The sequence below is a fragment of the Schistocerca nitens genome, chromosome 9 (assembly GCF_023898315.1).
Source record: "Schistocerca nitens isolate TAMUIC-IGC-003100 chromosome 9, iqSchNite1.1, whole genome shotgun sequence".
NCBI classification, from domain to species: Eukaryota; Metazoa; Arthropoda; class Insecta; order Orthoptera; family Acrididae; genus Schistocerca; species Schistocerca nitens.
In genome coordinates, this window is record NC_064622.1 from 388,691,066 (window position 1) to 388,716,430 (window position 25,365).

The 25,365-nt window shown below is 46.0% G+C and overlaps 1 protein-coding gene across 1 annotated transcript in view; it reads left to right on the top strand.

Annotated features, from left to right (window-relative positions):
- The first annotated feature begins 13,057 nt into the window (after positions 1-13,057).
- The window catches only part of LOC126204253 (uncharacterized), a 142,508-nt gene continuing 130,200 nt past the window's right edge, over positions 13,058-25,365 (top strand). The window contains exons 1-3 of the mRNA XM_049938644.1: positions 13,058-13,101; positions 16,444-16,591; positions 16,995-17,168. Of these exons, the coding sequence (XP_049794601.1) occupies positions 13,058-13,101; positions 16,444-16,591; positions 16,995-17,168 (366 nt within the window). The remainder of the gene's footprint in view (positions 13,102-16,443; positions 16,592-16,994; positions 17,169-25,365) is intronic.

Below are 25,365 nucleotides of genomic sequence, written 5' to 3' on the forward strand. Positions count from 1 at the left end.
TAGTGACTGGCGTATTGTGACGAGCCAGTTGCTCGGCCACCATTGACCAGACGTTTTCAGTTGGTGAGAGATCTGGAGAATGTGCTGGCCAGGGCAGCAGTCGAATATTTTCTGTATCCAGAAAGGCCCGTACAGGACCTGCAACGTGCGGTCGTGTATTATCCTGCTGAAAAGTAGGGTTTCGCAGGGATCGAATGAAGAGTAGAGACACGGGTCGTAACACATCTGAAATGTAACGTCCACTGTTCAAAGTGCCGTCAATGCGAACAAGAGGTGACCGAGACGTGTAACCAATGGCACTCCCTACCATCACGCCGGGTGATACGTCAGTATGGCGATGACCAATACACACTTCCAATGTGGGTTCACCGCAATATCGCCAAACGCTCATGCGACCATCATGATGCTGTAAACAGAACCTGGATTCATCCGAATAAATGACGTTTTGCCATTAGTGCATCCAGGTTCGTCGTTGAGTACACCATCGCAGGCGCTCCTGTCTGTGATGCAGCGTCAAGGGTAACCGCAGCCATGGTCTCCGAGCTGATAGTCCATGCTGCTGCAAACGTCGTCGAACTGTTCCTGCAGATGGTTTTTGTCTTGAAAACGTCCTCATCTGTTGACTCAGGGATCGAGACGTGGCTGCACGATCCGTTACAGCCATGCGGATAAAATGCCTGTCATCTCGACTGCTAGTGATACGAGGCCGTTGGGATCCATCACGGCGTTTCGTATTACCCTCATGAACCCATATTCCATATTCTGCTAACAGTCATTGGATCTCGACCAACGCGAGCAGCAATGTCGCGATACGATAAACCGCAATCGTGATAGGCTACAATCCGACCTTTATCAAAGTCGGAAACGTGACGGTACGCATTTCTCCTCCTTACACGAGGCATTATAACAACGTTTCACCGGGAAACGCCGGTCAACTGCTGTATGTGTATGAGAAATCGGTTAGAAACTTTCCTCATTTCACCACGTTGTAGGTGTCGCCACCGGCGCCAACCTTGTGTGAATGCTCTGAAAAGCTAATCATTTGCATATCACAGCATCTTCTTCCTGTCGGTTAAATTTCGCGTCTGTAGCACGTCATGTTTGTGGTGTAGCAATTTTAATGGCCAGTAGTGTAAATGATTAGAGCTGCAAGCAGAACGGCCACCAGGGTGCATTTATGTTCTTCGTGTTTTGTGTTATCATCAGCACTGTTAGGCTATATAAGGGGCGTGGTCTGCCTCAGATGGTGAGTAATCACTGCGAAGAACGTGCAGATGCCGTGTACTCATTAACAATACATGACAGACATTGAAAGGGACCTCACCGTGGCCCTCCAGACAGTTGAATCCTGCAATATCCAGATTCGAGGGTTCAAATGGTTCACATGGCTCTGAGCACTATGGGACTTAACTTCTGAGGTCATCAGTCCCCTAGAACTTGGAACTACTTAAACCTTACTAACCTAGGGACATCACATACATCCATGGCCGAGGCAGGATTCGAACCTGCGACCGTCGAACGGGTCCAGACTGTAGCGCCTAGAACCGCTCGGCCAGATTCGAGGGAATTCAGATCTGATGCCTGTGCGATGTTGGATTAAATAGCAAAGTGAGGGTTCATCGTCAAAGTTCTAGTGGATCACGAATGATCACCAGCAGAGAGGTTCGCAATACTGTACACTGAACACATTATTACCCCCACACATCTGCCCCTGCCATTGAAGAAAAAGTAATGGGTTCCCTGCAAGATCATGTGACATCCCACAACATTAGTTGGAGTCCAGCAACAGCCAAACCACAGAATTACCGCCCCCTACTTAGGGGCTGTGTTTGTAATGGTGCCGTGGCTGGGAAGCATGAAATACTGATGTTTGACGTCACATTGTGTTCAGCGATGTCAGCGATGAGTCTCAGTTCTGCATCACCCCATCATTAGCGAGTAGCGACCTGGAGATAAGTCCCATTCCACCAATGTTTTTTAGACACACGGTGGTGTTACTCCTGGAGTCATGGTATGGAGAGCCATCAGGTATGATTTCAGATCACAGCGGGAAGTGACTGAACGAATTCTGACTGGAGAACAGTACGTCACAGACATGTATCCTCTTGTGTTAGCTCGTGAGCGACAGTATTGTAGTGCCATTTTTCACAGGACAATGCTTGTATATACATGGCCTGTATCTCTAGGAAATGTCTGCATACTGTTGACGTACTCTCGTGATGAACAAGATGCCCACAAGTGTCCCCAAAAGGATATGAGTGGGACCATCTCAGTTATCAACTCTGTCAATGGATATCAAGTATCAGATACAACAGTTGTTGACCAACTTGCCTCTGGAGAGGGAACAACGACTTTATAACACCATTCCCAAACAAATCGAAGCATGTATCTACGCCAGAGGAGTGTAGCGTCATATCGGCTAATGCTCCTTAGTCCTATGTAAATCTGACTTGATTTTATAACCACTGGAATAACATCGGATACACTCTCAGCCCCCGAAGTCTCATTTCGTTTCCTCCTCCCCTTCTGGACACTTAACTTTTCTTCAGCGAGTATATATGCGATGTGTCATATAAAAAAAAATAAAAAAAACGCTCAGCTTGGGCACTGGTAAACGTCGAAGTTTGAGAACGAATGGTAGTGACGGTTTCTTTTGATTCGTTTTGGTGTTTAAATACAGAACATATGCAACCACTTAGACGTCCTGGTATGTCGATGGACAATCTGAGTCTAATAACATACCTTCGCGTGCGCTACATTCTTCCACACAGCCGTTGTGCACGTATTATTGCGGACCTTGTGTTGTCTGCCAGCGGAGTAACGCTTGTTGACAGCAGTGCGACATGCACCATTATACATCTGGGAAACAACTGACATATAGCAAAACGGATTACATAGGGAGAGCTGTTGCAATATTATATGCATAACGGAATCCAAATAGGCATACCCATTGCACATTCGTGTTAAAAAAAAAATTGTTCAAATGGCTCTGAGCACTATGCGACTTAACTTCTCAGGTCATCAGTCGCCTAGAACTTAGAACTAATTAAACCTAACTAACCTAAGGACATCACACACATCCATGCCCGAGGCAGGATTCGAACCTGCGACCGTAGCGGTCACGCGGTTTCAGACTGTAGCGCCTAGAACCGCACGGCCACTCCGGCCGGCCGTGTTCATTGAAAGATGCCTCAGAGGAGCTGGAAAGTTGCATGTGGGTATTTTCTGCCTTAGATGTGTCCATTGTACAGTAACGCAGTAGAACTTTGTGCTTAATACTTGCGTATTAAACTATTTGTCCTCCAGTAGTTGCGAAAACCTGGTGTGGGTTGTCCACACTTATGAAACTTCCTGGCAGATTAAAACTGTGTGCCGGACCGAGACTCAAACTCGGGACCTTTACCTTCTGCGGAAAAGTACTCTGCCGACTGAGCTACCGAAGCATGACTCGTGATCTGTTCCCACAGCTTCAATTCTGACAGTACCTCGTCTCCTACCTTCCGTCTGGCACACAGTTATGATCGGCCAGAAAGTTTCATATCAGCGCACACTCCGCTGCAGAGTGAAAATCTCAATCTGTCCACAGTTGGAGGACAATGACTGAAGAAGACCCAGCCACCAGCACTTGACAGGTTGTGCAGGCGCTGCACATGGGTAAAAGTGCCGTGTAGCGTGTTGTCAATGAACACTGAATCCATTGATACCATCTGCGAATAGTCCTGGCACTACAAGAGGAGGACTGCCCATGACAGGAACAGTTTGCACCGTGGTATTCACGAAAGTGCATACTCCGGCACAGTAATCGAGCTTGGTGCTACTCATGGATTAACTAGACCCAGCATATTAAATTTTCACAAAATGCAGTTTTGCAGACGAAAATCCGTATGTGCAGGTGATTCAAAATCACCAACACACTCTGTATTACTCTGTATTAATATCTGGGCAAGGATAATTGGTGAACGTATGTAGTAGGGTAGTGGTGTTTTCAGTGCAACTTTGATATCAAACTAATTAAATTACTCAATTAATTACCACCACCCCCGCCCCAACCATGCCCAATCCCGTCTTCAGATAACGTCATGTGTTTTTCTCAACCTGCATATGTGTCTCAGCCCCTCCCCCTCCCCACCCCACCCCCTCCTCGAACCTACCCTATTGATGGGAGCTTCGAATTTTGACAGAAAATAGAATTTTGAGGGGAATTTCGAATTTCGGCGGGAATTTCTTTGTCCCAGAGCTGGGCTGACATCTCACCCCAGCCCCCATCCTGGAATTGACGGGAAATTTAAATTGGTAGTATCCTTTCCAAGACTCGAACCCTGGTCCTTCTGGACAGAAAGCCCAATTACACCCCCCCCCCTCCCAAAATCACACTTAAAACACCAGAGGCGCTTGGAATTGACGAGAAATTAAAAATGGCGGTGTCCTTTCTGGGACTTGAACCCTGGTCCTCCTGGACCGAAAGCCCAGATGCACCTGCCAACACATGGAAACTGTCCAGATGTGCGAGAGGAAGGTTAGGTTAGTGTCCTTTATTTTCTTTGGTCCGGAAACTGACGTAAAGATCGAATCTAATTACGTAATTAATCAAAAGGATTGGGCATAATTACACAACTATATGCATAGCGCTACACAAGGACGGTATAAAAGCGTAATAAAACTCAAAAACTGACGATGCCATACAACTGGTGTTATCCTTCTGGAAAAAAAAATTCGCAATACCACTCGAAACTAGTGACAGAGACACTCAAACTCTACCCTACACCTACAAGCTGCTGGGAAAAAGGCAGGGGTGTAAGATACAATCTTTATTCCTTTTGATGGGAAATACGATCAAGTGACGAGATGCTGGTGTTGGACAGAGAGGATTTTAAAAAGTGCATTACCTGTAAGCATAAAGCATCTATCGTTGCTTGACATCAGAGTTCGCTATAGACGCCTGCTCAAAAACCACCTACAGCCCAGGTAATTGAAGCCAATACACGATACCACAACTGATGGAAAAAAGTGCATCACAGTTCTAATTACACTACGAAACTGTTGTGAAAAATCAGCGCTCGTAATGGAAGACCCGCTTCCTCCCTCCCTCCATCCCCCCACCCCCCGCCCCGCCATCCAGGTTTCTTGAAACGGCCAGATGCTCTGCCAAGCGTCTTGTGCTCCTGCTTCCAACCTCTAAGTTGACGTTTTCACTCGGCCTTCCAACATCTGGCTGCCACCTTGGGGCGACACTCCTATGCCAGAACAATAGCGTGTATAGTCAACTACACAATGTAGGCCGCCTCAAGTGCAACTTGTTCGTCTAAAATATAGAGACAGAGCACCCATATGACACTCACTGGACAGAGAGCGGCTGTGTCCGACGACCACCACAGCAGACACGCCTCCTGTCCCCCTCGCTCGCAGCAGCCGGCCATTCGGCGATGGCGAACATTTGTATCTCACGTCAACGCATGTATAATCAAGCATCTATTAAAAAAAGCAAAACACAATTGCGACCATAATAAATGTCCTCTTTCCACATAAATAGGCAAAGTCAGACGTAAATTGGGACGATCACATGGACAAAGCTGCAGGGAGGGCAGGCCAGAGACTTACCAGCAGTTACACGACGCTGAGCAACTGTCCAAAAACAGCGCTGGAGTGCCTGGTGTATGGGATCCTTAGCAGATAGGTTCGAAAAAAGGTGACTCGTTTCGAGATACGAGAGTGGCACGAATATGATTCACCAGATCAATAAAAAACGTCTCTAGAGAATCCATCGCAAATATGTGGTTGAATGGAAAGACTTGATTCCAAATAGTGGACAGCATTTTGGACAGCATTTCAGCCTGAAAGCGTAACATCGTGTTCCTTCCAGGGATTGCAAGTTGTCCCACTTGGCGAGTGTAATATGACTGCTGAAAAAAGTATTAGTCAGCACCCAAAGTCACTCTAACGATCAATTTAATTGATTAGCGAATGAAATCGATATAAATGACATGCCGCCTGGCGGGTGGAAGAGATGGCTCGGTCGCCACGGAATGAGTCTTGACAAGAGTTTCTTTTTTTTTCGTTGCAGCGATATTTTTGACAAAATTTCAATCTCCCTCCTACGCAGGGCGAGACAGGCTCTCACAAAATGTTTCGTAAACACTTGTATGATATAGCATAACATTGGTAGAAGGGGACCTGTCATAGCGTACAAAACAGCTATGTTCTCTTCAATTGTAGCTTGTTGTTGTCAAACGTAAAATGATTGTGTTTCTTCCGACATGTGAGCCAATGACATGAAAGATTGTATTCTCTAATGTTATTTCACGTGCTTGACAGTTTATTTACTGACAATGAAGGCAAGAGACGCTCTCAGGTCATGTAATTTGTTCAACGAGCTGGAAGAAATTGCTTAATATAGATTATTATTTTTTTCTTTGGAGTTTAAATTATCGCTTTTTCTTTACTTTGGTGACGGTTACGAAATAACGAGGACATTATGCCTTGTTCGGTAATTTTTGCAGCAAAATAGTCGAAGTTTTTTTCTTGAATTTACATAGGGTGGGCATGTCTCTGCTGATCATCTGTAGCCGGCCGCGGTGGTCTCGCGGTTCTAGGCGCGCAGTCCGGAACCGTGTGACTGTTACGGTCGCAGGTTCGAATCCTGCCTCGGGCATGGATGTGTGTGATGTCCTTAGGTTAGTTAGGTTTAAGTAGTTCTAAGTTCTAGGGGACTAATGACCACAGCAGTCGAGTCCCATAGTGCTCAGAGCCATTTTTTTTGATCATCTGTAATCGGCGGCGGTACACTTCGCTGAAGGTAGCAAAATAAACAGATGCGGATTGTGTCATGCAGTTTACTGTAAAAGCTGTAACTATTTTGCTCATAAAACTAAAAGTAAATAGACTTTTCCTATATTAGAACAAATAAGCCCTCGATCACAAATATTAAGTCAAAATTGACCAGGTTTCGACGCTAGTATGAGCGTCGTCTTCAGAATTAGACTAACTGTTCTAAAACATATTAGGTATATAATACATTAATAAAATTAAAGTTTGTACTTACTGGAAAAGATGCAGTACTTACAAGTCACATCTACTGCATCTTTTCCAGCCAGCACAAACTTTAATTTTATTAATGTATTATATACCTAATACGTTTTAGAACAGTTAGTCTAATTCTGACGACGACGCTCATAGTAGCGTCGAAACCTGGTCAATTTTGACTTAATATTCGTGACCGACGGCTTATTTGTTCTAATATAATACTGACACGGTCACTGAACCTTAGCAGCTGTGTTCAAAGTTTTATTTATCATAGTCGCGATTGAGTTTTGCTTTTTATAATAGATGCGTTATTATAGATGCGTTGACGTCAGATACAATTGTTCTCCATCGCCGAATGGCCGGCTGCTGCGAGCGAGGGGGAGAGGAGGCGTGTCTGCTGTGGTGGTCGCCAGGCGCACCTGCTCTCAGTGTAGAGCTAGCATGTGGGGCTCCGTCACTATATTTTAGGCGAACAAGTTGCACTTGAGGCGGCCATCCCTTTATCAGCTATGGTTTAGTTGACTATACACGCTATTGTGCTGTCATAGCAGCGTCGCCCTAAGGTGGCAGCCAGTTGGTGGAAAGCCGTATGCAGACAGCAGCATGTGGAGCTCCGTCACTATATTTTAGGCGAACAAGTTGCACTTGAGGCGGCCGTCCCTTTATCAGCTATGGTTTAGTTGACGCTATTGTGCTGTCATAGGAGCGTCGCCCTAAGGTGGCAGCCAGATGGTGGAAAGCCGAATGCAGACAGCAGCCTTAGAGTATGGTAGTGATAGCACGAGATGCTCGGCGGAACCTGCCCATCTCAACAAGCCTGTGGCCCCCCATAGGTGGATGGTGGGAGGGGGTGGATGGACGGAGGAAGAGGTCCTCGATTTTCGGCAGTTTGCGAATGCCTATCGAGGAGAACGCACGTTAAACTGCTGCCCCCTTTGCAGTTTTTTAGAATGGCGCTTTTCCCCAGAACATGTGCTGTATTATGTGCTGGTTTTTTCACAACAATTTCGAAGTATAATTAGAACTGTAATGCAGTTTTTCCCATCAGTTGTGGTATCATGTATTAGCTTCGATTACCTGGGCTGTAGGTGGTTTTTCAGTAGGCGTCTGCAGTGAACTCTGACGTCAAACAATGATAGATACTGCATGTTTGCAGGTAATACACTTTTTAAAATCCTCTCTGTCCAACACCAGCATCTCATCAGTTGAACGTATTTCCCACCAAAAAGAATAAATAATTATAGTACCATACACCCCTGATTTTTTCCTGCCAGCTTTTAGGTGTAGGGTAGAGTTATGAGTGTGTCTGTCACTAGTTTGGAGTGGTACGGCGAATTTTTTTCCCAGCAGGATAACACCTGTGGTATGGTATCGTTAGTTTTCAAGTTGTGTTGCGCTTTTATCCCGTCCTTGTGTAACGCTATGCCTGTAGTTGTGTAATTAGGCCTGATCCTTGTGATTAATTACGTAATTAGGATGGAATTTTGTGTTAGTTTCCCAACCAAAATAAATAAAGGACGCTAACCTAACCTTCCTCTCGCGCATCTGGACAGTTTACATGTGTTGGGGGGCACTTTGGATTTTGGATCTGGAGGACCAGGGTTCGAGACCCGGAAAGGGTACCGCCATTTTTAATTTCTCGTCCATTCCAAGCACCTCTGGTGGTTTAATTGTGTTAGCTGGTGCAATTGGGCTCTCTGCCCAGGAGGACCAGGGTTTGAGCCCTGGAAAGGGTACTCCCAATTTTAATTTCTCATCAATATACCGGTGGGGGGGGGGGGGGCTGGGATGTCAGTACAGCCCTGGGAAAAGAAATTCCCGTCAAAATTCGAAATTCCCACCAAAATTCGAAATTACCGCCGAAATTCGAAATTCCCACCAATAGGGTAGGTTGGGGAAGTTGGAGGGGTGAGGTGGAGGAGGGGCTGGGCGCAATGGAGGCTGAGAAAAACACATGACGTCATCTGGGGGCGGAGGTGGGCATGGTCGGAGTGGGGATGGGCGGGGGTGGGGTGATTAATTGATCAATTTAATTAATTTCCACATTAATTTGATATCAAAATTGCGCTGATAGTCCCGCTACCATACTACTAACGTATCTACTTCCAGACTAACATGACTGATCTACCACACATTTATGAGAGATGTTTTACCTACTCTGTTGGATGTAGTGCCACAAAATGTTCGGATGGACATCCATCTGCAAAGCGATGGAGCTCCAGCACACTTTGATGTTGACATGCGGAATCACGCCAAGGTCACATATCACAATCGATGGTCTGGTAGGGGTGATGTAGACAGTTAAGTGGATCTCACATACATCTCAGATTTTCATGTTCTCCAGCGCCTAGGCCGTGTGTTTCCGGGTTTGGGTTCCTTCTTGAAAGTCGATCAGGGTGACTTCCCACACAACTTGCTAAGCGTTGTCAGTGTTTCTTGTGAGCTCTGTATATTAATTACAGTGTAAGTATAGTCACAATATAAAAATAAGAACCATATTCTTAACAATTCACAGCCCTGTCATGATATAACTAAGTTCTTTGTTTCTCTCTCTGTCTGTCTGTCTCTCATATCCCCTCTCTCTCACACACAAAATAGACTAACACAAAATGTCGACTTAATTTGGTAATAATAGATAAAAATTACATAAATCTGTGCTATTGAGAACATTATTATTTATATGTACTTTGAACTTCTTACATCCCATTTCGCCATCCGTGCTTAGTTTAGTGTATATAAAATGTGTGTGAGCCAGTACTGGAAGGTTCTGACATACTTATTACCGTCAACCTATGCAATTAGAAAACCTCCACACAACATTCAGCGTTATAATAAAATACCAGACAATGTCACAAGCTAGCCAAAAGACACACTTACAATACAATCTTACCTTATTAAATGAAATAAATCCACCTGTTGATGAAGTTTTAACATTCCGAAATGCGTAATGGAAAGAAACTGTAATGCTACTGAAATCTGTATTTTCAAAGTTACTCACACTTATGATCAAGGGACACCACTGATCGTGTTCGCGATTATGAGTGACGTAAAATCGTTTACAGTAAAGACGCGCCATATGGACTGACTTGCAACTTAAAGAGAGGGTTTACAAGTGTGCTTCCGCACTATGATAGTCCTTAGCTATATATAATTTTCTGAACGTTAGAAATGTGTTCACCAACACCTCATTTTTCTTCTGATTGACAAAACAACAGTTTGTGAAAAATTTCGTCTCAATTCAATCAATTCTAGGGGACCCTAAAACGCTTTGAAGTTGGAATGTAGCAACACAGCACCTATTTACGTTAAAACGCATTGTGTTCCGCCTTATTTACATGTGTACTTGTCTTTCATTTTCCGGGGGACAGCCATTGCGGAATAGTGAACACTATAATCCTATGACCCACTTAGCGGAAACACAATCACTCACTGCGAAAGGTGGGGAATTCCTTGCAAAGGAAATTCCTACGGGAGTGAGTAGCGAACACAGACAGGACACAGGTACCATGACTAAAGAGAGAGAAACAGAAATGATCACGTGACTTAGTGTCCATTCGATTTCATTATCGCTTGTAGCAAGTAGTGTCAGGCAACGTACATTCACCATTTATGATTTACATACACTAAAACGCCAAAGAAACTGGTATAGGCATGCGTATTGAAATACAGACATATGTAAACACGCAGAATACGGCGCTGCCGTCGGCAAAAACCTTTATAAGACAACAATTGTATGGTGCAGTTGTTAGATCGATTACCGCTGCTACAATGTCAGATTATCAAGATTTAAGTGAGTTTGAACGTGCTGTTATAGTCGGCACACGAGCAATGGGACGCAGCGTCTCCGAGGTAACGATGAAGTGGGGATTTTTCTGTACGTCCATTTATGCGAGTTTACCGTAAATACCAGGAAGCCGGTAAAACATAAAATCTCCGACGTCGCAGCGACCGGAGAAGGATCCTGCAAGAGCGGAACCAACGACGACTGAAGAGAATCATTCGTATTTGATCCCGATAGAAGTGCAACCCTTCCGCAAAATGCTGCAGATTTCAATGCTGGGCCACCAACAAGTGTCAGCGTGCGAAACATTCAACGAAACATCATCAATATGGCTTTCGGAGCCCAAGGACCACTCGTGTACCCATGATGACTGCACGACAAAAAGCTTTGCGCCTTCCCTGGGCCCGAGATCACCGACCTTGGACAGTTGATGACTGGAAACATGTTGCCTGGTCGGACGAGCCTCGCTTCAAATTGTATCGAGCGGATGGACGTGAATGGGTATGGAGACCAACTCATGAACCCATGGACCCTGTATGTTAGTAGTCGACTGTTGAAGCTGGTGGTGGCTCTGTAATGGTGTGGGACGTGTGCAGATGGAGTGATATGGGACCCTTGAAAAGTCTGGATACGACTCTGACAGGTAACACGTACGTAAGCATCCTGTCTAGTCACCTTCATCCATCATTTCCGCTGTGTATTCCGACGAACTTAGGCAATTTTAGTAGGACAATGCGACACCCCACGCGTCCAGAATTTGTACAGAGTGGCGCAGGAACACTCTTCTGAGTTTTAAACACTTCCGCTGGCCACCAAACTCCCCTGAAAAGAACAGTAGGGGCATATCTGGGATGCCTTGCAACGTGCTGTTCAGAAGATACCTCCACCCTCTCGTAGTATTATGGATTTATGGACAGCCCTGCAGGATTCATGGTGTCAATTTTTTCCAGCACTACTTCAGACATTAGTCAAGTCTATGACACGCCGTGTTGCGGGACTTCTGCTTGCTCGCCGGGACCCTACACGATGTTAGGCAGGTGTACCAGTTTCTTTGGCTCTTCGGTGTATAGTACACTTATGTAGCTGGACATACAAAAAAAATTAATATCTGTGTAGCACTTTATGAATAACGCATGTTTGGTTTTCTAGCAAATAAGAAAAATTCATAGTATTGCCCTAACACAGGTACAAATCTTTTATGCTGTGTAAAGTACACATAGACACTATGTATTAGAATCTAGTATGCAAGTAAGTTTTCATACCCATTAACCCAAGCAAAGTCAAAGAAAATAGCATGACAGTGGCTGATGGTCACTGACCACATGTGTTTATTCATTGTATTACATGTCGTATGTCGAGTTGTTAACTGAAAAGAAACTCATGCTCCATCAATAATAAAAAAAATGGAAAAATTTTGTAAGAGGAGAGGTTAACAAATAACTGAAGTATTCCAGTGTATACCGCCGAACATAATAACAAAACAATATGAAAACATGCCCTTTGGCATAATCTAGCATCAGCAGTTCAAAACACGTGTGAGGCTATGTCATATACTTATGAAAATTTTTGTCAGTGAAGCAGATTGGCATTTGGGTGAAGGCCACAAGGAAGTGTTCCTTTAACTCGTAAGATCGTGTTATATATCCAGAGAAAATGATGTGATAAACTAATAGCATACAGATTTGATATTTACATATTTATAACTTAAGAATCAACAAATTGTGTGACTGGGTTCGGAGAGTGTCGACTTGTCTAAACTCTATCGAGGAAAACTCGTAACATAACACACAAGAAAGGCACACTACACACACATAGGCTTCTCTCTTATTTTGCTCAAGGGGTGTGTCGGTGTGGAGCTGGGATATGTTGGCACAGGGTGCAGGGCCTAAAGATGTGCTGTTGGTGGCCTGGCTACATGACGCTGCAAGTCTTCCCGCAAGGCTGACATGCCCACGAGCGGTCCACGTTGCTCATCTCGTAGTGTTGCATGGCAACGATAGCTGGAGCATACCTCAGGCGTTCACTCAGAACATGCCCACATACAGTCAAAGTGGATGGGTTGTATCTATGAACAAGGACGCCTGGTATAAGACATCCTTCCGGTAGGCTGACGTGCCTATGAACAGACCCAGTGGCACACCTCTTTGCTTATTGCGGACATCGCAGGACGGGCCGAGTTAACTGCTCAGACAACGTGGAACCATGGCACATGCACTCCATCGAAACTTGTGACCGCGGAGCGTGCGCGACGTCAACATGACGTCAATGTTGGCCGACCTGATTGGCTCCCTGGCGGGCCGGTATTTGTCAACAGCCAATCAGCTAACGTGCGATGGCCACCTGACACTCAGTGGAGAAAGCGTGTTGCCCTCTTCTGTAGCTGGCCTGCTCTCCCAGGGATTCCCAAGATATGATTAATAGGCAGTAAGCTGCTCAGTAATTTAGCCGGGCCGCCACGCCGCCCAGCTGGTTGAGGAACAACAGCAACCGCTTTTTCCGGCACAGAATCCTGCCTGAGAATGATTTTGTCTAGTTCTTGCTTCTGGCTTCACCAATAATCTCTGTAGACCTCTTCATATCCAACTGTTTGGTGGGTAGCAAATTCACGCCATCGGTTTCAGCCAATAGCGAGCGTGGAATACAGTTCATGTGTGTGGACTCTGGAGGATCATTCAGACAGAATACAGTCTCTCTCTCTTGTGATCCAGACCTCAAGTATAACAGACGTCTTTCTTGGGAGGTACAGCCTCTGGCTCTGCATTCCATGATCAGCCACCAACATAACTTAACACGAACCACCTCCCCATCTGTTGCCCAAAAATTTAGTTGTTCAACCTCCTAGACTGGCTTAAACCTGCTGACTTCCGACAATCGGCGCGTCCTTTGTATATTGTACACTGAAATACATTATCTTTATTTTACCTAATTTCCTGTTCTGTCATTTAATGGCAGCCCTGGATCCCCACTTACAAGTCCTGACCACTCGACCTCCTGTACGTTGTCGTCGAAAACAGAATCCAGCAACCTTGACTGATTGACTGATTGATTAATTGAGAGGGGAATGGGACCAAACAGGGAGGTCATCAGTCCCACAATTCCAAAGTGAGTTACAGAAGAAAGAGGGTCTGCTAAAAGTGAACAGATCCAGGCAGGGGACATAATGAACATTAAACACACACAGTAAAAGCATAAAAGGTGAGACCACACTTAAAAATTGGAAAAAAAGGTAGGCGGTCATGGGGTCACAGACCGAGAAGACTTAAAAGAAGTCCAAACCACAACCAACCTGCCCCTGCTCCAAGACTAAAGGAGAATCTCATATCTAGAAATAAAAACCACTTTCACGGAGGAAATCGAGGACCATTTCAACCATCCGTGGATCGTCTGCCAATATTAAATTTAAGGAATTGGGAAGACTTTACTTACATGAAGGGCTGAAAGAAGGGGACATTCCACCAATATGTGAGATATCGTTGTCTGACACAACAAACACATTGTGGGGTGGGTCGTTACTTAGGAGCAAACAATGGGTGAGCCAGGTATGACCAATGCATAAACAGCGTAAAACAGCGGACACCTTCCGAGAGGAGCAGAAGGAAGAGCGCCTAACTGCAGTAGACTCCTTTATTACACACAACCACCAAAAGCACCTCATAGGTGGGGCGATGTACGGCTTCATGTCACATCTGTAGCATGTAACCTTGACCTTCTCTTGGAGGGTATCCCCCTTGAAAACCAGAATGAAGGCGCCAGTATTGGTGGGATTGTCCTTGCGACAATTCTGCACATTTGAAACAAAATGAATGGCATGCTGCTCCAGATTAGCCCAGAGTTCCTCATCAGTTAGCAGGATGAGGTCCCTATGAAAAATTAGTCCCTTAACCATATTTAAAGATTGGTGAGGAGTGATAGATACTAGGACAGTGCCAAGACGATCACAGACACGAGGAGCTGCGGACTGGGTGGTGAGAAAAGCTTTAATCAACAGGGAGCGCGACTGCATCTTACCAAGAGACTCCACAAAATTTGTCCTCGATATTTTCCACGAAAAACAGTAGCTTTGTGGCAGTGAATGCATACATGGGGAGGAAACAGCTCAGGTATTAGTGTGATCTCTGTGTTGTCAGGGGGCTCAGCCATATGGGCACATAACAGCACCACCAAACGGACTGGCTACAGGTGCTGGTGACCTGGCAGGGTGGAAGGGAGCTACAGTGGGGAATGGAGAGGGGAAGGAAAGAGGGAGAGGAACCCACAACGTAGATGCTAGGGAGGGAGTTCTTCCCCATATGGCTCACACTTGTAACACTCCGATTTTAATGTATCCCGCTCGATCGGGATCTGAATAGCAGCCCAAATAAATATTAATTAATGTGACCGTGTACCTAATGGGGCTGGCAATCGGAATGGACTGCTGCGGAGTTGTTACATTCCATTTTGTCCTTCTCAAATGCTGTAATAATGAAATGTCTGGTGACAAGAAGAACGCCAACACAACTTCATTAATCAAGAACCTATATTCGTCTCTAAAACACAAGAAAAAGGAGACAGCCACTGCCTTCGTCATACATGTTTCATTACGGCTAGTCTCAGCACAGGCTTCTTCGTTATTCATAATCGTCACACGCTAAATACAATCACTGCAATCCAACACTGCAATCCAAATGAAGCCGGCGCGGTAGACGCGAAACCAAATAAATATCGGCACAAAAATATCACTGATCACTCTCGTAATTAAACTTTTTCACTTTCCCGTATTATTCTAACACAAAGGGGTTAAACCGCGGCGATGGCCACTCCCTTTGTCGGTAAGCCTTGTATCACAGCAACCGGCCTCCGCACGGCTCGGCCCGCAACCCGGAAACTGACTTCAACTCTACACTCGCTCTCGCAACCCGACACTATCGATTGTTTGTGCTTTCGACCTGTGCCGAGTGCAAACTTATAGTAAGGGCCTACGGACCCCTTACACACTGCAAACAGGAAATTTTGAAGTGGAGGTCAAACCTAAAATGGGGACCTAAACAAGGGTGAAAGAACAGGCAAAGGGAACAAAATTGCAACCAATACAGGAAACCAGGTGGATAGCCAGGTCGACATAAATCAGAAAACCGAGAGAGGGGAAGGGGGTGGCAACGGGGAAGGAGTGAGGATATGAAGGGAGGGGGCAGTGTGAAGGAAATGCAGCTAGGGAATGAAGAATGGGCCGCAAACGCTAGGGGTCCCGTGTGCGCCATGCAAGAACTCACGAAAGAACCATGAGCCCCCTGGGGGAATCCAGCACCCTTCTTCCCCCAGCCGGCCGGGGTGGTTGAGTGGTTCTAGGCGCTACAGTCTGGACCCGGGCGACCGCTACGGTCGCAGGTTCGAATCGTGCCTCGGGCATGGATGGGTGTGATGTCCTTAGGTTACTTAGGTTTAAGTAGTTCTACGTTCTAGGGGACTGATGACCTCAGAAGTTAAGTCCCATAGTGCTCAGAGCCATTTGAAGCATTTGGACCTCCTTCCCTGCCCATGTACACTGGTGTGAGAGACGCGATTGCTTCACACCGTTCTGTCAATAGAGCGACAGTTACCCTTTGCTTCATGTTTGATGTATGGTCAGTCAGTATTCGCTGTTATTACTCCGCTGCGAACCGAAGGTGGGTGCTGCAGCGCGATGACTACGATGCCGCACCAGACTCTGCGTTCGCACATACCAGCGCCCCGGGGCAAAGTCTAATACCTGCTTGTCGCAGTGCGCCGCAACACGTGCGCGCTGAGTACACCGAGGTGCGCCTCACAGCGCAGGTGCGTGCTGCATGTGTGGGTCGCAGGCGGCGTTTGAAGTGGAGGTCAAACCTAAAATGGGGACCTAAACAAGGGTGAAAGAACAGGCAAAGGGAACAAAATTGCAACCAATACAGGAAACCAGGTGGATAGCCAGGTCGACACCGCTACCTCTCAGGCCGGGAGCCGAGGCATGTAAGAGAAAACGCGAGTTACGTTCAGGGTTCGCTAAGGGCACAGACGCGCTATTCACGTTCGACTCGGCTTTCCTGCCACTGCCGCCCCCCCCCCCCCCCCCCCACCTGCTGCTATTGTAGCTCAGCCGCATCGCCCAGCTGAGTGCAGTGCGGTAGGCCACGAAGCCTTACCGCCGCGCACCGGCCGAAATGTCCGCGTCACGTGATCTGCTGTTGCTGCCGACTAGCTAAGTGGCCCCCTGACATTCGCCATTGGTCAGCGCCTGGCTGCCATCTGCGTTAGGATACTGGCCTCAACGCCTGGGGCTCGTACTTTCGTCGCTGTGCAGCCAGCTGCCCCGCCGCCCACGCAGCTGCTACGCGCCGCAGCAACTGCTGCGACGGGGCGAGACGACTGTACAGTGAGTGTTGATATGTACTGACGCACTTCCAGCCATTTGTTCAGAGAACAACTTAGAGATCAGTAAACTATAGTATACAGTTAAATTTTGCATCTTATGGAGGTATAGCCTGTTTTTTGGAGGTGTTTTTACCCAGGACAATTTGAGCTCTAAATTTTTGTGATTTAAATTACTATGAGGTAAGTTGAATGTGTAACTGGTTCTAGACAAGCACTTAAGGAGTTTGTTGTGTAATTAAGGAGTTTGTTGTGTAATTGAAAAACGCTGTTCAACCTGTCTGCTGCAGTAAATTTCTTATACTTGTTTTAAACTCTATTGTCGAAGTGTGTCAGATGGTTCAAATGGCTCCAAGCACTATGGGACTTAACATCTGAGATCAGTCCCCTAGACTTAGAACTACTTAAACCTAACTAACCTAAGGACATCACACACATCCATGCCCGAGGCAGGATTCAAACCTGCAACCGTAGCAGCAGCGCGGTTCCGGACTGAAGTGTCTAGAACCGCTCGGCCACAGCGGCCGGCGAAGTATGTCATGCTTAGTTATTTTATTAGAAGTTTCTTAAGGTACATCTTTGAAAATTTTCGATTAATCTCCAAGGATGTGCAGCTTGCACAATGTGTTTGGCAACCACAGAGTCTCCCAGCCGCTCATGGCATTTTCTTCCATTTCGTTTTCGTGTCATGATCAGTTCTTTTTTCTTTCATCTTTCCTATAAGCATCACTTCTGTGACCTCTGATGAAAGTTGGTTCCTACTCCTTGTTCCGCAGACGTGAGAGCCTTTATGAGTTCTGTAGCCCACTGTGCCTCCATACCGCGCCTGCAATGTTTCCGATATCGTTGGCATTCTAAATCTTTTTAACTTGACGGGAGTTTGTTTTTATTGCTAGACCAGGCACAGACGCGAAATCAGCGTCTAGATGTTGTAAGGAAAGCTGGTATTGTCTATAGTTTACTAATGGTACTAGGCCACGTGAGGCCCCAACCAGTTGTAGCTACACGATTACCTCTTGTGTTGCCCATTTTTTGTTTTGTTTTAGGGCGCAAAAACAACTGGGATCATACGCTTCCAAGCCAAAACTATAGAACACGATGGCAGAGAGGAATTAAAAAACGACTATACGTCAGTCCCAATTGACATGAGAGAAGACAGCTAAAAACAGGGATGTGGGGAAATGGCTAAACAAACCATACAGAAACGGAGGTCCAAAACTAAATATTACATGGGCTTCGTCATATTGCTTTGGGGATAAAAAGTAAAACGCGGTCGACAGCCGGAGCGTCATTTGCTAAAACGGCCGATAACTCGGACGGCAAACTCAAGCGGGAACGTAAACCGTTAAAAAATGGGCATTCCATCAAGAAATGGTGGACAGTTAAAACTTGGGCACAAAGTGTACAAAGTGGTGAGGTAGCGCCTCTTAGCAAATGACGATGGCTAAAAAGACAGTTCCCAATACGCACGCTAGTTAAAATGACCTCCTCCAGGCGGGAGGGTCGAGAGGAGGTCGTCCAAGCCGCTGGGAGAGGCTTATTAAGCCGGAACTTATTCTCGTGAAGGGAGGACCATTGGCGATACCAAAGGGACACCACTTCCTGGCAGATGGCAACACAGAGATCATCGAAGGGAATGTCCGCCCCGATAGCTGAGTGGTCAGCTTGGCGGACTGCCGTCCTACGGGCCCGGGTCCGATTCCCGGTTGGGTAGGGGATTTTCTCCGCTCTGGGACTGGATGTTGTCTTCATCATCATTTCATCCCCATCCGGCTCGCAGGTCGCCCACTGTGGCGTCGAATGTAATAAGACCTGCACCAAGGCGGCCGGACCTGTCCCGTAAAGGGGCCTTCCTGGCAACGACGCCAAACGCTCATCTAATTTCCATCGGAGGGAATGTAGGAACTAGCGGGCTGAGGTACGAGGACTGCCGCCTTTGGAGTAGCTTCAGCAGCCTCGTTTCCTGGCAGACCGACATGACCAGGAACCCATATAAACATCACAGTGGCTCCACCAAGAGTGAGCAAGTGACAGTTTTCCTGTACCCGTTACACTAAGGGATGGGCGGTGTACAGCGCACTTAGACGTTGAAGGGCGCTGAGTGAGTCTGAACAGAGCACACCGCCGGATGTACTCCGTGGCCTGATACAGTGCGAAGACCTCGGCTGTAAATACTGAGCCGTGTGCCGGAAGCCGATATCGAAAGACACGGACGCCAATGACGAAAGCACACCTGACACCACGGTCAGTCCGAGAGCCATCAGTATACACAAAGGCACTATCGCGAAGTTCCATGCGAAGGTCGTGAAACTGAAGGCGATAGAGCGAGGCTTGAGTAGTGTCCTTAGGAAGCGAATGAAGGCCAAGGTTAACATGGGCCGCCAAGGTGGTGAAGGGTTCACACCCACCGGGAAAGGCAGGTAGTGTGAAGTTAAGCCGCCGTAACAAGTGCCGAAAGCGGACTCCAGGAGGTAACAGAGAAGAGGGACGCGCCCCAGACTGGCGATCAAAGGAATCATCGAAGAAGGAAGCGTAAGATGGGTGGCCACGCATGGCAGACAAACATCATGCATATCTGCTGAGGAGAAACTCACGGACGTAGGAGAGTGGTATTTCAGCAGCTTCAGCATACAGACTCTCAACCGAGCTAGTGCAAAAGGCGCCAGTGGTCAAACGGATGCCGCGATGGTGGATAGGATTGGGACGGCGTAAGAGGAATGGACGTACAGACGCATAAACAAACCACCCATAGTCGAGCTTCGAACGGACACGGGACCGGTACAGACGGAGGAGGGTGGCTCGATCGGCACCCCGGGAAGTACTATTGAGGCTGTCAGGTAAGACACATGGAAGGACCAAGAGAGTTTCTTATCGAGCAGGAGCCTCAGGAATTTCGTATTTTCAACGAACGGAAGGGCAACAGGCCCAACATGTAAAGATGGTGGCAGAAACCATTTGCGCCGCCAGAAATCCATACAGACGGTTTTGTCAGTGGAAAAACGAAAGCCATTGTCAATACTCCAAGACGAAAGACGATCAAGACATCGCTTAAGACGCCGCTCTTGTGTTGCCGAAACCGATAGAACGTTGAGTGGCATGACGGATTGGGGAAAGAAAGTAATGAACTTACTTCTGCCTTCTATTTCTCTTCCTTTTGCGTCTCTCTACATTCTCTTTCCCGACCTTTTATTCCTTTTCTGTCCATGCCTTCTGTCTTTCGTAAGTGGTAGTTGCTTGACTGGGTAAGTCAATGCACGAAGCTAAGCGAGTTAAGTATTGTACCGTAATGAGAGTTATAATGAATGATGTGAGAGAATGTTGTATCCCTGTAAGTTGATAAGAGAGGATATGATGAAGTCTGGCTGTTATTGCACAGAGGGCAGCGAAGTTTTGTTGATATGAGGGTATGTATGTGGTTCTTTTATTGAGGTCATTTGTGAGTAGGCCAGAGGTCATGTCGTTCATGTAGCTGAAGGTAATTATGTCCAGGCAAGAGTTTCTGTGTCAGTAGCTTTAAATGATATTATTTCTGTTGTAGAGAAAGTTTTGTTTTGGAAGCCAAAGGAATACAATGATTCCTAATTACGTTGCTGATTTATGAGAGTAGATGTTTAGATTTTTTGTCGTTTAAATTGCAGGCTATGTTATCAGTGAACACTTACTATAAGCAGACATCGCATGGTGCATACACGTGGACTGGCACAGCTGACGCATTGCGATAAGCCAGACACGCCCCCAGTCGCTACCACTTCTCTCCCTCTTCTTCATCTAGTCTGTCATAAAATGTCTAAGTTTCATTTGATTTATAAGTGATTTATTGGATAGGTATTGAGTGACAGTGTGCTGGGAGTATTATACAGAGTATAAATATTCAGTAGTTCTAAGTAACCGTTAATATTTTTTGTGAGAATGATGGCCCAGGTGCATGCCTATTTGTATTATGCGGAATGTTCAGGTATTTTGAAGATGTTGAGGTGTTTAAAGGTACCCTCTCCTGACTACTGTATAGGTCTTTCACATGTGATGAATAAAGCTATTTGCATTATTCAGCTTTGATGTAGAATTTTCATACTGTACTGTATTTCACTTGTAGATCTCTCTGCCCGCATCTCGTGGTCGTGCGGTAGCGTTCTCGCTTCCCACGCCGGGGTTCCCGGGTTCGATTCCCGGCGGGGTCAGGGATTTTCTCTGCCTCGTGATGGCTGGGTGTTGTGTGCTGTCCTTAGGTTAGTTAGGTTTAAGTAGTTCTAAGTTCTAGGGGACTTATGACCACAGCAGTTGAGTCCCATAGTGCTCAGAGCCATTTTTTTTTGTAGATCTCTTTTATTGACAAGGTTTTGTTTTGTCTCTCGAAAGAATGCATTAAGCTTACATTACTAAAGTTTCTCTGCAATGTTGGGTTTTACAAGACTATGTCTTTGAATTTTTTGTTTTGTTGTCAAACTTAGAACGCGTAGTCCTCTACGGGGTGTCTGTTCTACTTGTTTTTTATTGTTCAAAGAACGATTATACTTCTTATCTTCATTCAATTTTCATAACTGCTCTGCAGACGAGCTAAGTCCACGGTCGTTTTAGAAGCATTTTTCTCTCTGTTTTCTTTCAAGCTGTCACTAAGAGTCAAAAATCACCGCGCGTTTTTAATTCTCGTGTCCGCCGAACTGACTGTCTCTCTTCAGTATCTCTTTACAATACCTACCTGGCCTCGTCCAGTGAAATTAACATTCTTACCTACTTGATTTATACGGTACATTAAGTCCACAAGTACTATATCACACACTCAGATCGTTACGTACAGGAATTTTCGTCGTATAGAGACAACTCTGTTGTAGTCTTTATGCAGACAACTAATTCCTAAAACGACTGGCCAGCGTTTTCCGAATTTTGTGTTTGGTGAAAATCGACACAGAGATGCACCCTGTCATCCTATATCTGTTTCAAAATTAATGCAAGTATTGTATTAACGATCTGAACTGAGATTTTTCAAACTTTGTTTGCTGTGCTGCCATGTATAACAGTTAGGATCTCTTCTCGTACAAATTTGGTGGCGCTCTGTGAGGATTATTACTGGTGTTTGACCGTCTGTTATCCAGCACTGTCTTTCTCTGTTTGTGTACGTAATTAGCTTTCTACCGCAGGTACACGCCACCAGCTGTGTTTCAAGAAACGTTTTCTTCAAGTTCGCCTTAGTAAGCGTACGTATGCTGTGCCAAGTGCTGAAAGTGCCACCTCCACCTCACCCCTCTCTCCCTTCCTCCTCCTTCCTTGCGCCAACCTGTCTGCTCTTTTCTCTCACGCAAGACGTGCGCTACGCCGCAAATGCTACCTTCCTCCATCACCCTACCAGCTAGAAGCGCCATTAAAGTTTGTAGACGTCACTCACGTATATCTCTCCATCCCCGACGGACAAGCCACGTGCTCTTCTCCCGTCAGTGGGAAGTTTGTTTTCAAACCGAGAGTGCGTTTCTGTCGCGTAGAATCACATTCTAGCTGTGAATCTTTACATATTGTTTGAACTGATTATAAACTCACTGCAATCTTTGACTTCTTTTGTGTGAAGTTTTATGAATAGGACGTTGATATTATTAGCTGTTTTGTCACTGTGGACGCACATTTAATTAGCTTTTCTAGAGTTTTGCCTTGTATTTTTCCATGCCTGTAACTTTGTTTTACAAGCTTATTTTATGCCAGTGAAGGTTCCCTGATAATCTGAAAACAGTTGACAACTCGGATATATTTTTAGAACTTTGTCACTTTAGAGGAAAAAATAAGATTGTAACCGAAGCCAATTTTGATTTGATAATCCAACGAATGATGTTCTGGTATTGCCCTTCAGTTTTTCAAGTTTTAATTTTAGGCATTGAAAACAGTTGTTAATAATTATTGTACTGTAACATGTTTGTAGAACATTGTGGTTGATTGACACTATCGGTAAAATATTAAACCTGATCTTTCACTTTCTTGCCGTATTTTAATAGTTTACCTTCTTAGATAAAGGGAATTAGTAATTCTTCATGTGTCTCATGCAAAAGGGACTTAGAGTGGTACCATGGTTATGATGAAATAATGAGCGATATTCGTACATAAGATGGGAGTGATTTGAGCCTCTCCCGTTCTCGCCTGGCGTCAATTCCCGGCGGTACTGCGAATACGCTGGCCATGAGATGGATTGAGTGTAAGGAGTTCAGGGACTTCACCGCTCTTCTGGTTTCTGTAGAGCCCGCGCCAACCACCAGCCGCGTGCTGGTTCGTGTCCCGTCTCACGCCACCGCGCATTGTCACGTCCGTAATTCTAGTTATTTCCATGGTCGGGCTGCCATGTTGTTCATTTCGGGGGTTCTATCTATCATTATTCATACAGGGTTGCTGATTGTTGCCCCCGTGGTTTCTTCTGTTATCCTTCGTCCCCTGTTTCTCATATATCAATTCCATCTCGTAGAGAAAACTCTTACAGGACTCTATAAGGCGTCTGCGACTTCCCACGGGCGCCCGCTTGTACAACAGCGGGAGCCTAGAGAGACAGGGACCGATGGGCTGTGTGGTGTGTCCAGGAACGGATTCTCTTTTATGAGGGCCTCAGACATTTTAATGAGTCCATGTAACCTGATGTTTCGAATTCTCACCATGTATAAATCTCTTTGCTTAATGCGATTTTGCGTTTCTTGTGATAAATAGGTACCGAGAAATGCTTCTTTAAATTCTTCGGAAGTTCTGCAGTGAGCTGCGACGTCGCTCATCTTTTTGGTGGGCGATCCTTCTGTGTACCCACAGATAATTCATGCTTAGTGGCTGAGAGGCCATGAAGAAGACAACGGCCGACTGAAATACCCTATCTGCATTTTAGGATTGAGCGTGTTGCTATTCTCTTTCAAGTTTTGAAATTTCAGAACGGAGAGAAAATGTTTTTTTTGTCGAACGTCCGTTCGTCCCTCGCACGTGTACTTCTTACTGAATCCGTCATGCCTAATTGTTCCATATGAAGCGACATCTAGTGCCTCCTGTGGGCGTCGAATCCACCCAGCTCTTCGTGGAATGTATCAAGTGTGGTTTTCTGTCTTGGTGTGAGTTTATCGTCGGCACGTCTTGACAGTTGGCTTGTGTGCAGCTTCCGTGCACTGAGCCCGATGGCTGCGTGTGTGCCATGGGGCTCCACATCCGTGTATTTGAGAAGGAACATCTGTTCTGGATGTCTCTGCCTGTAGTGTCTGCTCAATATGATCTAACGATCGTCCATTTTGGAGATGTTTTCGTTACACTTGACAGTAACACTCTGTCCCTGCACCTAGCCTCTAAAACACTTCCAGAATGAGGTTTTCACTCTGCAGCGGAGTGTGCGCTGATATGAAACTTCCTGGCAGATTAAAACTGTGTGCCGGACCGAGACTCGAAATGGGGACCTTTGCCTCTCGCGGGCAAGTGCTCTACCAACTGAGCTACCGAAGCACGACTCACGCCCCCTCCTCACAGCTTTACTCCTGCCAGTACTTCGTCTCCTACCTTCCAAACTTTACAGAAGCTCTCCTGTGAACCTTGCAGAACTAGCACTCCTGAAAGAAAGGATACTGCGGAGACATGGCTTAGCCACAGCCTGGGGGATGTTTCCAGAATGAGATTTTCACTCTGCTGCGGAGTGTGTGCTGATATGAAACTTCCTGGCAGATTAAGGCTCGCAGGAGAGCTTCTGTTAAGTTTGGAACGTAGGAGACGAGGTACTGGCAGAAGTAAAGCTGTTAGGACGGGCCGTGAGTCGTGCTTCGGTAGCTCAGTTGGTAGCCGGCACGGTAGCTCAGCGTGTTCGGCCAGAGGATTAGCAGCCCTCTGTAATAAAAAAAAACTGAGTAATCGTTCAACAACGAACTTAAACGGGTGTTTTACGACGTCCGCCCCGAGCAAATACAACGAACGAAAGCGAACAAAATGAGATTAAAAAAAAAAGTTGGTAGAGCACTTGCCTGCGAAAGGCAAAGGTCTCGAGTTCGAGTCTCGGTCCGGCAAACAATTTTAATCTGCCAGGAAGTTTCTAAAACACTTGTTTGCCATGGACCTGGCCAGCTTTGCATGACTGTCTGCCACCAGAGCGATTTTCTTAACTCCAGCTCCCCCTATTTGGGCGAGACGCGCATCCTTCAATGCCTCTGTGTACTTCTGTGAGTTTTTCCCCTAACTCGTTCACAAGTTCGGTGATATCCTTCATTAATTTTTCG